The 15,906-nt window shown below is 42.7% G+C and overlaps 1 protein-coding gene across 7 annotated transcripts in view; it reads right to left on the minus strand.

The window, feature by feature from the left end:
• Pde4d (phosphodiesterase 4D) overlaps positions 1–15,906 on the minus strand; it is a 1,097,876-nt gene that overhangs the window by 20,229 nt on the left and 1,061,741 nt on the right. For all 7 annotated transcript variants that reach the window (XM_050160342.1, XM_050160343.1, XM_050160344.1 and 4 more), the window contains 2 exons: positions 2,220–2,313; positions 754–926 (listed from right to left, as the gene is read on the minus strand). In XM_050160342.1, coding sequence (XP_050016299.1) covers positions 754–926; positions 2,220–2,313 — 267 coding nt within the window. The remainder of the gene's footprint in view (positions 1–753; positions 927–2,219; positions 2,314–15,906) is intronic.

Below are 15,906 nucleotides of genomic sequence, written 5' to 3' on the forward strand. Positions count from 1 at the left end.
TGCTTTCATTATTGATCTCAAATAATTTCTTCCATAGTTAAAATCCAAGCACAGAATCTACCTAGTCTAAGCTCCAGAACAGACGACAGATTTTGAATTCTTCAAAAAGAGGCCCCAAAAAAACTCAAATCAAAATGCTTAAAAGTAAAGAAAGAAGCAAGCAAACAAGAATCCAAGACATATCAATCAAATCACAGATCTAAATCTACATATTAATAAAATCTAATAATTTATACAGCATGTGACGTGATCTTCCAACCTTCAGACCAAGGAGAGATGGCTCAGAGGTTAAAAGCAGTTGTTGCTCTTCCCGAGGACTTGACTTCTGTTCTTGGCACCCAATTTTATAACTCTTATAACCCCAGGTACAGGGAATCTGATGCCCTCTTCAGGCAACCATTGGCACTGCGCTCATGTGTGTGTATGTGTGTTCATGTGCGACAAATACATACACACACACACTCAAAAGGAAACAAAATAGGTCTGTTGTTGTTTTGTTTTGTGCTGTTTTGAGACAGGGTCTCGCTACGTAATCCTGGACGTCCTGGAACTAACTCTGTAGACCAGACTGGCCTTGAGCTCACAGAGATTTGCCTGCCTCTGCCTCCTGAGTACTGGGATTAAAGGCATGCGCCACTATGCCTGACTCCAAAATAATTTTAAAGATGATAAAATTAATGAACTCTTCCATCCGCTTAAAAGAAAGAGAATTCACGGAAACAAATCCTGCCGTGATCTTTGAAATGAAAGTACCTTGGCCAGAACATCCTCCTGTTCCGTTTTAACCCCAAACCTTGGGATGCATGAATTAGTCAGGCTCGAGCTGTGCATCAACTTCTTGACCCCACTGATCTGAGACATCGGCCTTTTCTTTTTCTCCTTCTCCTTCTGAGTCGGAGAGGGAATTTCCACTTCATGTTGCTTATCTTAAGAAAGACAGAATTTATTATTACTTCAACTTTATTTTTTGTAATCACACAGCATATAAATGAACAAAGTACAATTGATCACTCTACAGTCTAGAAAATGATTCCCAAACACTATTTTTACTTTTAGAGTTGAAGACAAGTTGATATCCTCAAACACAACATGGAACAAATTCGACTTTATTTACAAGACCACTTTGATAGACTATCCTTGAAGAAGGCTGCAAGATACGACAGCCAGCTTAAAGAGAGCAGAGTACTCGATGTGTCCACCGATCCCATTCCCACTGGGATTTCATTTAGAGGTTGGAAAACAACCTTTCCAACTAAGAACGCCAGTTTCAACATATTGATATATGCAAATAGATGAAGAACAGCAGCCTAGGAATTCAAGAGCTAAATAATCGCAGTGAGTCACACCAAGAGAGCCTAAGCGGTACCCCAGAAAGACCTGCGGACTTCTACTTTCCCTCTCTGTGCGGTAGGAAGGAAATGTCTACAGTGTCGCCAAGTCTCGGAGGGACCTCAGACAATCCACAACACTATGTAAGTAGAGGCATACATGCTACTGTCTACAGTAAATGCTCTAGACATACGGCGTCTCAATGCATTCACCTCTGTGAAGGCGGTGAGTGGCCTGACAGCATCCTCGTACAGTATTGGTTTAACAATCACCTGCACAGGAGTTCACTCCTTAATACACAACAATTTTGTTTTGAAAGTGAATCCTCCTATCAAAGAGGAACTCAAGTGATTAATTTTCACTTAGCGCCAATTCTTTCTGCCTTCTAACCTGTCTCACAAAGCTGCACTGGGCTAAGTCCAAAAGCTTCCCTTAGGAACTGCACCTGGCAGGGACCATTTCTAATTCATTATTTTTCCAGTGCCCAGCCGTGGTGGCCTTTAACAAAAATGTGTTTGATGCAGGAGTGAATAAATATCATGATAAATATTTCATAACTAGTATTGTGAAAAGACCTTGCTAGGAAGGTGGCTCGGCGTTATACTGCTTGCCTAGCATGTGCTAGGCTGTGGGCTTGATATCTTGTACTTCAGATAGATAGGTAGACAGACAGACAGATAGACAGATAGGTGAGAGTATGCCATATCACCCCAGATTGATTCTGATTCTCAAACACTTAATGTCTCAACTTATTAACATTATGTATAAAAAAGAATTTCTAGCATATACTTGGTTTCCAAAATAAGTTAAACTCTTAACTGCCCTCTAAACACAAGCAAGCAAACAAACAGGCCTAAGGCCAGTGTTAAGTTGCACAAGGCTGTTCTCACCTAAGAATGTGTTCGAGATGTACTCCGACACCTGGTTCCCTGACCGACTCATTTCGGAGAGATGGGTGAGCTCCCGATTCAGCATCCTTTTAAACTGGAAGAGAAAAGGAGGACCGTGGTAAGAAATGAGCACATTTCGGGTGTCAAGGAGCTGGATGGGTGTCTGAGACACACAGAAACACACCCAGAGAACGTCTAAATAACCGTGACAACTGGCCATCAGTGCTACTGTCTCCAATGTTGGAAAGGTAGGCCGCTCTGTGCTGTGACGGTGTCCATCAGGCACACGGGGCTGTGAAGCCCATGAAACGCGGTCAGGATGAATGAGAATTTGAGTTTTGGACTTCATTTAACTTTAAATACCTTCAGTTTACATATTCACAGCTATCTAGTAGCTACCACACAAAATAGTATAGATAATAAAACTTAATGACATTAACCAATAGATAAAATAATTTTCAAAGTAATGATATTATCATCTGCAGAAGAAAAATATAATTGATGAATACAGATCACACATTGCATTCTATACTTCTGCTTGTTTATTTTCTTTTTCTTTTCTTTTCTCTTTTTTTTTATCGTTTCTCTGTTTCATATATAAACAGAGAGAGCGTCAGTTTCAGTTGTTTTTACCCCCTAGAGACCTTCCCACCAACTCCCCGCTACTTTCATGTCTTCTTTTTTTGTATGTGACCCACTGAGTTTAACATTGTATTATTTTATCAATTGATTTATCATTATTAAAACTGAAAATACAATAGTGATCAAATGTTAAAGTATCATAGCCCTTAATCGTAAAGAAAAGCTTAGTAGATTTATTTGAGTGTTCTTCCAGGGATTTGGAGAAACACAACCTCGGAGTAAATACTACATGCATAACGCTTGCTTCTGAAGCTGTGCCCATGCAGAAAGTGTAAGAAGTGTTCGTTTTCAGAAACCACAGAATTTACTGATCCACCTCCCACATCAGCAAAGCAGGCCAATGTTTGGTCCTCTGCTACTGTGCCCAATTTCCATCCAGACACACTGCACTCATCCGCTTCTACAACAGGGAGTTGCAAGCTAAAGCTACTCTGAGATGTCACTGGATCCCCCCTCAGAATGGCTAAGATTAAAAACCAAACAAGCAAGCAAACAACAAAAGAACCAGAGAACATATGAGGGCATGTGCCGGTGAGGCTGTGGGGAAAGGGGGGGGGGGATGACACTGCTGGTGGGGGTGTGAACTGGTGTGGCCATTATGGAAATTAGTTTGGGGGGCTCCTTAAAAAGCCAGGAATAGCTCTGCCACATGATCAAGCCACACCACTGCTGGGAATTTTCCCAAAGGACTCTATATCCTACTATAGAGGTACCTGCGCATCTGCGTTCTTTGCTGCTCTAGTCACAATGGCCAAGAAATGGAAACAACCTAGCAGTCTATCAATGGGATGATAGATAATAAAAATGTGGTACATTTACACAACAGGATATTATCCTGTATTTTGAAAAGTGAAATTATGAAATTATGCAGATTTCAAGGAGCTGGATGGAATTGGAAACGATCATTCTGAGTGAGGCAGCCCAGACCCAGAAGGTCAAACATCAATGTTTTCTCTCATTTATGGATGTTAGCTTTGCCTCTTTATACATGTGTGTTTCACCTGGAATAGTCACAGAGGTCAAGGAATTAATCAGAGACCACCATATTGACAGAGCTTCTTAAAGTACAGCCTACCTCTGAGTCTGACAATCACCCTCCCGGTTAACATGCCTGGATGCTTTCAACATCCAGGGGCCCAGCTGTCCGTCTTTCCTGTTGTTATGGTGCCAATCTGACACAAGATAGAGCTCTCTGGGAAGAGGAAGTTCAATTGAGAAAATTCCTTCAGGGCTGGCGAGATGGCCCAGTGTTTAAGCGCACCAGCTGCTCTTCCAGAGGACCTAGATTCTATTCCTAGCACCCACACTGTGGCTAACAACTGTCTGTAACTCCAGTTCCAGGGGATCCAACCTTCTCTTCTGGTCTCTGTGACCACCGTGCACACATGTAGTGCACAGACGCACATACAGGTATAACACTCACACATATTTAAAGAGGAGTGGGGGAGAGAGAGAGCCTCCATCAGATTGCTTATAGGCAAGTTTGTAGAATATTTTCTTAATGACTGATGTGGGCATATGGTCCTGGGTCATATAAGAAAGCAAACCAATCAAGCCATGGAGAGGCAGCCAATAGACAGCATCCATCCACAGCCTCTGCTTCAGTGCTTGTTCCAGGTGTCCCCCCCCCCCCCATCGTGACTTCCCCTGGTGACAGACTTTACCTGGACCTGTAACACAAACTAAGCCCTTTCCTCTGCAAGTTGCTTTTGGTCATGGGGTTTTCTATCATAACAACAGCAAGCAAACTGAGATGCCCGGAACAATGCAGGTTTCCAATATATAAACTAAGTACTATTAAATACTTGATCAACACGTAAAGAGAGGATTTTATTCTTATCCTTGGTAGACTTTGAAACTTGACATTTCACTCTAAAATCTCACTAGAGAGGAAGAGTGAGCTCCTTTTTCAGAAGTGTTAGCAATGCAGCTCCGAACTGAACTGGCTCATCTAGAATTTTCAAAAATCTTGCTTCTATGCAAACTTTATACAGAGATGGCTATCAAGAAGCAATATAGCCTGAGAGATCTCTTCCAAAGTCAACCCTAGGAAATCCAAATTAGGTTTAATACTTCAAGCAATACGACAAACACTGAGGCTGACCAGGATAACATCAACCAACTGTTAGACACAAGGAGCGAACATTAGCTTTCCCTTACAGATAAAAAAGAGAAACCGGCTACGGTGAGCACAAATTCTGTCCGTCAGTCTGCAGGTACAGTTTATCATGGGAACAAAGTTTACTTTTTAAAAACCTATATATTTGCATACATTCCTGTCAAGCATAGCATACACATGTATGGTAGGAAGATACAGAAAGCTATACAGAAAGATTTTATAAAAGCATTTAAACCCCACTGCTCAGAGATAATTACCCATAAGCCACAGACAATTAGCTCTGTTTTCTCCGGGGCCTTTGTATTGTTATTTACTCTGCATCCCATCACTATAAGATGTCAGGTCCTGTTTGCTTCCACTTAGCAATAGACACTACTTAGGAAAGTAAACGTAGGCTCTCTGAGAATATTTCAAAAGGCATTTGCACTAACTACTGCCAGAAAAATTGTGTCATCTTTACCAAGTTATGCTTCCTTAAGTAAATTATTAATTTTCAATGAACTACATAAGCTAACCATTTAGGCTGTCTTATAATCTGCTTGCCACAAGATGTGCACACCGTGTTGAGAGTTCTTTCTCTTAGTTCCTGTGTGGTGATCAATCCAGACTCCCGAGCCTTTTTATTCTGATAACTGACTTTTATCAATGAAGGACACATCAGTGGAACTGAATATAGGTATATCTACAGCTAGCCCCCACTTATCCAACTGCATAAGGGAATTTAGGCAAGAACCCAAATGGGCAATCATGGCTATTTCGTAATATTACTCCTGGGAAAATGTACCCATTAGACAAAATGTATTCAAAGGAAGGTTTTCTAAATATTTTGAACATGTACCCAGTGACGTATTCTCTCTCTGGCTTCAAGCAGCCCATGCAGTCAGATGAAGATGCCATTAAGAACTTCCTGACCATGACCAAGTGGGGAGGGGCGGGCACTGCTTTAGGCCCCCTTGAGCCTCTCAGGGGAGACAGTACAGGAACTGCCACCATCTTGCTCATACAGCTAAGCACCAGACACCAGTTTTCTGAGGCCAACCGGGAAAACTATACAGGAATTCACAGAAGCTCCGTCTACCTTATGCACAGACCAGTTAGAATTAATACGTTGTTGTCCACCCCAGCAGAAAAATGTCCATGTTCATGCTACCTGCAGACAAGGCACACAACTATTTCCTTTTTTTTGGAAGTGTATTGATATGATGTGATATGATGTGAAATTCTTCTCACTGTTTGTTTACATAAATCCATCAAAATAGTCAGTCAGTGTAACATGAGGCTAGAAACGCCACCGTACAGATTCGTCTGTGCAGACTGACTGCATGTCACCCCACAGACTCCCCTGAACAGGGCTCTGTCACAGCCAGGCTTCCCACCGTCCTCTCCCCTCTTTGTTCAAGTCACAGAAACACGGGCCGGAAAAACCCCGCATCACACACCTGTCCTGTCTCCCTGCCAAGGTTTGCTGTGTTCCAAAGAAGGCAAGGTTTCATCTTAACAGAACAGCGATGATATTTAAAGCAACTCCCCAAGGTATTCTTCCCAGGGGAGCTAAGTCAGGGGGATTTCCCAAAGTCCATTTGCAAAGAGCCAATGAAGTCACAGCACAAGGGACATCTGTGAAGAGTTCAAATGCTGACCTTCTTCTTGCTACAGCTAATAACAATGTCAACCTAGGCATGCGACATTAATAACCACCAAAGTGGCCACAAGTGCTTTCTCAACTTGGAGTTGATTGATGCATTAAAGAACAAAACACTGGAGCTTTTAACAAACATTTTAATTACCAGGTAAATTTCTGTCACTTTGAGTAATGGCATTTATTAAGGTACTTACAAACTAATTACCATGGGTAAGGAAGAAAGGGTGACTTAAAAAGCTAACAGCATGCCCACTCCTTACAACAGTATTCCACTCCCTACCCGATTTGGGAGAGGCAAGCACAAATGTGCCTTTCACTAAAACCCCATGAAAAGAACCATTTCACTGAGCATGTAGCTATGTTTTAAAGTTACCTCTATTTTATGCTGATTAATTTCTTACTGGTCCCGTCTCACTCTAAGTGGTTTTAAAACCATTTACAGAGCATCACGGGTGACAACTAGGCAAAAAAAAAAAAAAAAAAAAAAAAAAAAAAAAAAAAAAAAAAAGGAAGCTATCTCGGGGACCGCTTTTGAGGTCTTTGTTCTTATCATGCACCAGAGCGTGTGTTCTGCATCTCAATCACGCAGCCGCCACACTGAATGCTAGATTGTGTTTCAGGGTCCCCCTTCTCCGCTTTGCAGTCTTCAGTTAAGACGGTGAAAGAGGAAGCAAACTCAGCCTTTATGAATTCACTCCTCTGTCATTGTGCACCAGGGCTGGGTGGGGGCAAGGCACATCCTGTGTGCATGAAAAGAAGCGGTGTGGCCAGCAGCAGCAGCAAATGACTAGAGTTTCCATCACACAATTCTGCTAACAGTCATTTCAAGATGAGCCCTGCAAGGGTGGACGGTATTAGTATGAAGACCTGTTTCAATGAGCACTACACTGACGACTGCTTTCACTGTGAAATTCTAGTGATCTTCTGAAAGGGATGCCCTGCCGGGAGGGGGAAGATATCAATATTAAGACCCATTTCAAGGAGTACCACGTTGGCTCTATAAAAATGAATCTTTCAGAACACACAAGACCAAATACCAATATTTGACTCTCTTAAAAGGTTTTAGGGGCAGAATGTCAATACAGGCACAAAACAGCGCAGCAAGTTTTCACTCCAAACGTAAGTCCTACTATTCTATATTCAGATCTGGGTAGGCATTGTTCATAGTCATAATACTAACCCAGGGTCCTTAAAATGTCTCAATGAGCTGTAACAGCTGGGAGACAGAGTCCGCGGGAGGGCATGAGTAGTCTTACATTTACTTTTTTACTGGAATTTTTAAAAAAGAAATGACTAGCAAAACTCAATGCAAACATGAAAAGCGTCTTTAAAAAATCTGGACTGCCCTAGAGATTTAGAGAGAGTTGAGAAATCCCGACTGTACGGGCGGCTAAACTACAGATGAGATTTCCAGCTTTCTTAGAAGGCTAATCAATCTCAACAGCAAACATGAAGGTTTCCTTCACAAAGAGACAGGGGGAAAAAAAAACAACCAACAAAACCTCCCATCTGAAAAGCCTTAAGGCAACACAGATACCTTTGAAAACGTGCCACTACTGACTGACTGATACATTCAAGGCTGAACCCTATGGAAACAGTAACCAAATGATGCTTCTGTTGGAACTGAATAAGGTTTTTTTTGTTTTTGTTTTTTCCTACTTCCCGCTTCTATCACAGAGACAGAACTCAATGACAGCTTTAACACAGGGCAGGCAAAAGCTTGCCCAGCATCCATCCACACAATCTTACTAGTTCCTTATATGAATTCATTTTTTTTTGGAATTTAAAAAAAGGCAGGTGCAGTATGAATAAACTTTCTTATGGTTATGGCAGATAATCAAGCTTGCATTATAATGAAAAGCACCTAAACAGTCAAGCAAATCATCTCTAGCTTTAAAGACAAAAAGGTGAAAATGAATGTTTCCTCTTCAAGTCAAAAGTAGCACTGATATTTAGAGCCACACACCAGCTGATAAGATTTAAATACCGCATGCTAACAGAATTCATCAGTCACTGGAAGGAATTGGGCACAGCAATTTATTTGCAATTAATTAATTTCATTGCCTTGCTATTTTATGGCATAACTCAAATCTACACAGGACAAACAAAAGAACCAATGCACAACCAAAAGCTATCTTAGTATGCAAACTACACCGGATACCCAGTTATACAATCTTATCCTCAGCAACAAAAATACACACTGTCTTCCTAGTTCATATCTAGGGGAAGAAAGTAAAACTGCTCAGACACCATTAGCATTTGCTAAAATCCACCATTTATGCAATCAAGAGTAATCAGTTTTAACAGCAAAATAAATCTTACCTTTATGTAGCCCCAAGACACTGACAATAAATAATTTGCTTCAGGCATTTTTGATAGATTATGTGTCTATATACGTGTAGGTAGGTCTGCAAGTTCTAAAATATGTATCTCTTCAAACCTTGATTTTAAACAGTCTCCACAAACCAGTCAGCCGTGTGGGAATTTAAAGACTTTTGTTCATTACGTATAAATAAGAAAGCACCGTGTTACGATCCCATCCAGTCGTTTTCCCATTAAAAAGATGCCATTTGTAAAACTCCAGAATGGAACAAAATTCAGCAACTATTCTGAATAAGGAACATCCATCTGATGAAGGGCCGGCTACAGAGCTAAGGACCTGCATCCTTCTCTCCCGAGCGCCAGGGCTTAATGAATAATGTATGTCAAAATGCTTAGCATCGAGAAAGACTAGTTCTGTCAAAAGCTACCAAATAAGGAACTGCGGGGGAAGCCGGGAAGAGAGGCACAAAACCACGCCCATAGAACCAACTATGCACCAATCGCATTCCGTCCATGATCTAAGAGGGCAGGGGGCATGGATGCGGCTCAGGCTGCTTTGTGATTGGTTCCCGAGGTGAGCCTCTTGGGGGAAAGAGGCTTTCCTCCCCACATGGTGAACGCCATTTAATAAAGGTCTCCCTGCAGCTACAAGGCTGCCTGTGGAAAGATGAATGGGGCTTCCCTCTCACAGGGATGGATAGCTACCGCAAAACTCCTCCATCTGTAGCTGCTCCTCAAATAAGCATTGCCAGTCTGCGCGGAGCTGTCTGTGGATTCTAATAATCTCCGACTTCTCCACGCGTTTAAATTGCCTTCCAATCTCAAGTCCCAAACACGTGGCTTCCCTGGTGATGGAGACAGCTTTGCTTCCTCCCTTGCCCAACACACAGGCACAGGAATTACGAAATGCCACAGGTCCAGCCTTCACAAAAGAGAACGCATCCCTGCATCCCTCCTCCTTGGGGAGGCTGCTTTTGGCGTCCTTTGTTCCTATTGTTATATAGCTACATTCTACAACTTACAAAATGTAAAACAGAAGAGGGAAGGGAGGAGGTATCCGAAAGTTCATATCCCTGAATGATGATTTCTGATCAGAGCAGGTTTTTTTTTTTTTTTTTTTTTTAATGATTCCACATGAAGTTGAGAAAGGACTGAAAGCTTTAAGGAATGCAGGGTTGAAATGGAGAGTAATCACACCTTTAATCAGGAGGGCTTAAAAAAGAACTTAATAGTCTTTTGGGAAAGCCAACCTTTCTACTCCGTTTGGCACAGTATTAATTCTATGTAATTTTTACCCCAAAGAAGTTTTGTGAATGAGAAATCAGAGAAATGCATTTCTCTTGTTTTATTAAAACCTTCTGCATAAGGCATACTCTTGTCTCTATTACTCCAGGCTTCTGTGACTCCCTGACTGGATAGCCTTCCTTACCAGCTCTGCCTTCTGGATGGTCTCCCTGTAACACTTGCCTAGCACAGTAGCTCTTTTATGTCCCTTTCCATAGTTCCCTCAGTCAATAGTACACTGAAGATGTTAAACGGAAAATTCCACAAGTACACGTTCATAAATTTTTAATAATGCTGATGAGAGTAGACCTTTGCTCTCTTCTAGCGCACATTTATCTATTTCCTTTTGCTGTGCTTTATAAAATTGTGACACTTTTACATGGCTAAAAGAAAAAATGGTACAGGCCGTGTAGGGTCTGTACCATTCAGTTTTAGGTGGGGGGGGGGGCGTGAAACTCATCCCACGGGGAATGGGGGAAAAAGACCGTCACCTCCTTGATATTTCTACTAGGTCCTTTGCGGTTGGGGCTCTCAGTCACTCCACACCTTTGTGTTCACCTCACAAATGCCTCTAAGTTCTCCACCCCAATATTCCACCCCAGGCAAAGCACGGGAACATCTCCCTTTCCTGTCCTCCACGTCTCTTACCTCTAACAACGTCCTATCTTATGCGCTCACGTTTCCCACGTCCTCCGCTGCTCTGGCGTTCTCTGTGTTCCTGTCTTGCCTTTGACGCCTATTAAAGCTTCAACCCCCAGCTCCACGGACGCTGCTTCAGGCCCACACTCGTCCGTGACTACTTCTTCACCTGAACTTTCGTACCATGTTTCCAGATTCACAATCCTCTCCCGTTTCAAACGCCCTGCCAGTCACCTGGCGCTTTGACAAAAACCGTGAACCATTCTTCTATTTAAAGTAGTTCGCATGACTACACCAGCTGCGGTCACTGGGCCCGTGTGTCTTCCAGGGCCCCGGATGAAATCGGTGACTCTTTCTGTCCATTCAGTAGGCGTCTCATGTGAGCCACACGCTAGCTATCAGGTGTTTCGTGTAAATCACCCAACTGAATCCTTGAGTAACCCTGGGATGTTCCCGTCTCCCGCTGTTACCACCCCCCATCACACAACGCTGCGACCAACTCCTGTCTCCTATAAAATGCCATTCCATCCAGTGCTATGTTCCTTCTCATTTCCACGCCAATCCTAATCTTTTGGAGAAGCAGGAAGCAGTGTCAGGATCAGCGCCCCCCTCCATCCCTCAATTCCAGAGACAGGGAGAGCTGGAGGGAAAACTGATTTTCCTAGCTTTGCCCTGACACTCAGACCGTGCACTCCAGCTTCAAACCTTAGCGCCGGCTTCTTAAATTGCGGGTCAGGAGCCCACAGGAGAGTGAGTGCAAGGTTGCACGTGTTATTAACAGTTCAAGGTCTCTGCGTACACGACGACCTAAACCTAAACCAACTTGAAATCCTGCACAGTGAGCCTGAGGTGTTTCTGGTCTCGCTGGGTTGGTAGAAGGCGACGCCATGGCACTTTGGCTCAGAGCACACAGTAGGCACGCACACTGCACTTGCCCTGCAGGAAATCCTGCTGAGTAAGAGCGCAGGGCAGTGCTGGGAACGTGTAGCTCACGTTAGATACCGCTGCAGGTTATGAATGGCAGCACTTCCGTTCTACAGTTACAGCCGCACACTCCCTATCCCTCCATCACTCTACGGCAAGTTTAAGTACCAAGTTACTACGTCTTTGGATTGTGCTGTTAGGATGCGTAATTGAAAAACTGCTATTTGACTTGTTGGCTTAAGCAGCTTTGTTTTTTAAATCTTTCAACAAATTTTGGGTTGGCAAGACTAAAACAGAATTTACAGATGGTCTTTTTTAATGACCTAAATCACATCTCTGCCATTTTGCTCTCTGTATTTATGTAAAGGGCGTTGTTATAACACTGATGGTTACACAATGTGGATCAACTATGAACATCATTGAAGCTACTTAGCATCCTACGGTATCAAATATTCAGTCACGATTTAATCCGATATATAAAATTAAACAAATATATTTACCTCCTCATCACTCAGACTTATTTTAGTCTTTAATAAAGGGTAAAAAAAAAACTGTAAGTACACCATCAAGGAATTGTTTTAAAATACAATTCTTTTTGACTTATTTATCAGTTAAGTGCTGAACTGATGTATGGAAGTGGGTATTCACTCTGCCCGCCCATGACCTTGGGTTATCTGACCTGTCAGACGTGAAAACTTCCCAGGCAAAAGGATAGTAACTGGGGAAAGATTAAGAAGCCTTGCTTCAGCACACAATCCTAACCTGGAGGGGGCTTAGTGCAGCAGCTAATCGCAGACAGCTCCTGCCAAGCTGCTGTACTCTCCAGAGAGTCTGAGCTGGCCTGTGTAACCAAGATGCTGCAGGACTGAGGGGCCAGGTCACGGGATCCTCACAGTGTGTACCTTGCTGTTTGAGCGTGCGGCCGTGCCAGCAGGAAGCAGAGTCTGAGAAGGTCCATGTGGACATTATGGAAGACAAGATGGAAAACACAGGGGCAGGGAGGGGGAGAAACCACAGAAAACTACGCATACACACTTCCGTGACCAACCAGGGGAGTCTGCAGCTGCTGGCAACCCAGGAACACCCGATTGCAACACACACCGGCATCGCTGACCTGATGCCACAAGCGGGATAGGAAACACTTTTGAGATGGGACCATTAAAAGGAAGCCAGTGTGCAGTGCTGGGTCGTGGATTAACTGCGGCCAAGCCAGGAGGCGGCGGAGCCACCATCTGATCTCCTACTGTCTGACTAAGTGACAGACACGACCTCGTGAGCCCCCCACGCAGCAGACGACACTGCAGGTGTCTATCACACGGGGAAGAAAGCTGACTGAAACTAGGACAGCATGCAGTAGGGGCTGAGACGGGTTTGGGGGAAGCAGTGTGGGTAAGGATGATGGGCGAGTACAAGCCGTACGGACGGACGTGTGGAAATGCTCGACTGAGCTCCATGGATATCTACGTACGTGTGGAAATGCTCCGCTGAGCGCCATGGATATCTACAAGAAACGTATGCTAGCAGGAAAAGAGCATTTTGGACTTTGTTCTTTATTTAGCCTAGAGCCGACATGAAAGACCCGGGACGTCAAGTCTGAGCTGTACCCACTATTACCGTGCCTGAAATAGTTATGGATGAGTGTGTTGACGCTCAGGGCTTATCAGACTAAGGGGACCGTTGCCAGGAAAGGTATTTTACTACGTACCACTCATGGAGATGGAAACCATGTAATACTATAATAGATCTATATTCATTTTATACCTTTCTACTTACAATGAAAGAGAGAAAGGAGCCTTTTTATATTTTAGAATCAAGTCAGTATAAAGTAGGAGCTTCCATAGCCTGTGCTGCTTTTATTGGATTAACAAATGAAAATCTGATTACTAAATTCTTCCGAGAAAATTCTGAGGAAAAAGTGAAATCCAGACATAAGTAGCTATAGCAAACTAAGGTCTGTGAGAACAGACTCCATTTGTTCCCAAGTCCCTTGAGATGGTTTTAGAGGGAGCCAGTAATAATCCAGAATTCATTTACAGTAACTCCTTTAAGTTATATAATTTACATTTCGCTTTTACATTATAAAAATTCTTTCTTGAAAAATGCTGAGTCTGACCACGCACAAATTCACGACATTGTTTGTATTTGGCGCCCTCTAGTGGTAAATCACATGCATTTAACTTAACCAGCCCTGAGCGCCAGACTGGCATCAGACTTTGAAAACCATGGGTTTTGGATAGGGAAAAAGAATAACATCACAGAGGCCCAGAGAGCTCAAATGTACAATTTCAGGAATAGCATCTTCTCTGGAGAGTATTATGGAGATTTGAGACTGAAAGGAAGAACACCATATTGACTTTTAAAAATGAAGCAGTCATCTAAAACGTCCAAGATTAATCAATTCTTTTATTATCATGGCCCAAAAATTTTCACCAAACTGCTTTAGTTAAAACAGAAAATACGCCAGTTGTGATGGCGCAGGCTGGTAGGATTTGCTGAAGGAGGCAGAGGCAGAAGGATCAAGGCCAGCCTGGGCTACACATTTGGTCTGGAGAGATGGCTCAGAGGTTAAGAGCACTGACTGCTCTTCCAGAGGTCCTGAGTTCAATTCCCAGCAACCACATGGTGGCTCACAACCGTTTGTAATGAGATCTGGTTCCCTCTTCTGGCCTGCACTGTATACATGCAAGCAGAACACTGTATATGCAATAAATAAGTAAGTCTAAAAATAAATAAATCAGGAAATACCTGAAACACTTGCACAGACAGATTCTAAGACAAGGCACGTTACTTCTTTTGAGCAGTTCTTGGAACTGAATTAATATGAACCCGAGATGACGGCTGGATTTCTTTGCTAAGTGGATCAACTGACCAACCACACACAAGCACATGCGGTAGTCTGAATGAGAACATCCTCCACAGGCTCAGACGTTTGAATACTTGTCAATGGCAAATGACAGCACCCCATTGGTGGTGCTGTTTGGGCATGTTTAGGAGGTATGGCCTTGCTGGAGAGAGGATGTTGTTGGGGGGCAGGCTGGAGGTTTAAAAGCCACACAACACACTCTTCCCATTTTCTCTCTGCTTCCTGCTGAGGTTCAAGATGGGAGCCCTCAGTTTTCCTGCTCTGGTCCCGATGTTTCTGGTCTGCCATCATGGACTCTGATCCCATCTATGAGTTGTCCTGCTCAGGGCGTGTTACCACGCCACCAGATGTAACTAAGACACATTGCATTTTGCAACCATGGATACAGTTTGGATTCATAGAGACAGCCTTGTATGTTCATAAAGATTTACCCAACTATGTGTCATCATATCTATCCCTAACATGATTTCTGCTTTCATAAAGAATAATCAAAACTTCACATCAACGTTGAGGCCTCTTTGCTTCTGGGTTTGAGTGGAGGAGGTCAGACGATCACAATGGCAAATGACAGGATTTTATACACAGGAAACGCTCCGGGCAGCACCAAGACAAACAACAAAGTATTCCAACTAATTAACAAAATCAACACCTAATGATGATGATACAGGCCACTTTTATGTACTCATCATTGAAAGGACAAAGAAAAAACATGTTTACTGTGTGCCCACCTTAGTCCTTAGTTCTATACCTGCTAGAAGGAAAAAATTCCAATATGGTGGGGAGTGGAGCTCGGAGAACAAAACCAAACACTCTCAAAACCTCCACGCTTTCTGACCTCTGCCACTTTCATAGGTTTCGTGTCTACTCACTGCTCTGTCCTCTTTATCATCCGTGGAAATCTGCCTCCTATTCTCAGCATACAACCCTTTCTCCTCTATTAAGATGGCTTTTGGTCTAAGAATATCATGTAAAGAACATCAATCTACTAAGACACTTTTCTTATGATTTCTACTGCAAAATTATCTTTTTGACACAATGCTAGCCTTTATGGAGATTATATACATTAACATGATCAAAAGGTGTACTATGTTACTATACAAGAAGTGCGCTACAGAACCTCATTTATTTACTTGTTTATTTTTTTATTTTAAATATCATAACATTTTCCAAACTCTATTGAACCCTTGTTATTACCAACAAGTAGAAACAAACCACAGCACTAAAGGGTCACAGAAAATTCCTATAAAAGTAA

This window comes from Alexandromys fortis, unplaced genomic scaffold (genome assembly GCF_014885135.2).
Source record: "Alexandromys fortis isolate MF-2015 unplaced genomic scaffold, M_Fortis_MF-2015_v1.1 scaffold_76, whole genome shotgun sequence".
NCBI lineage: Eukaryota > Metazoa > Chordata > Mammalia > Rodentia > Cricetidae > Alexandromys > Alexandromys fortis.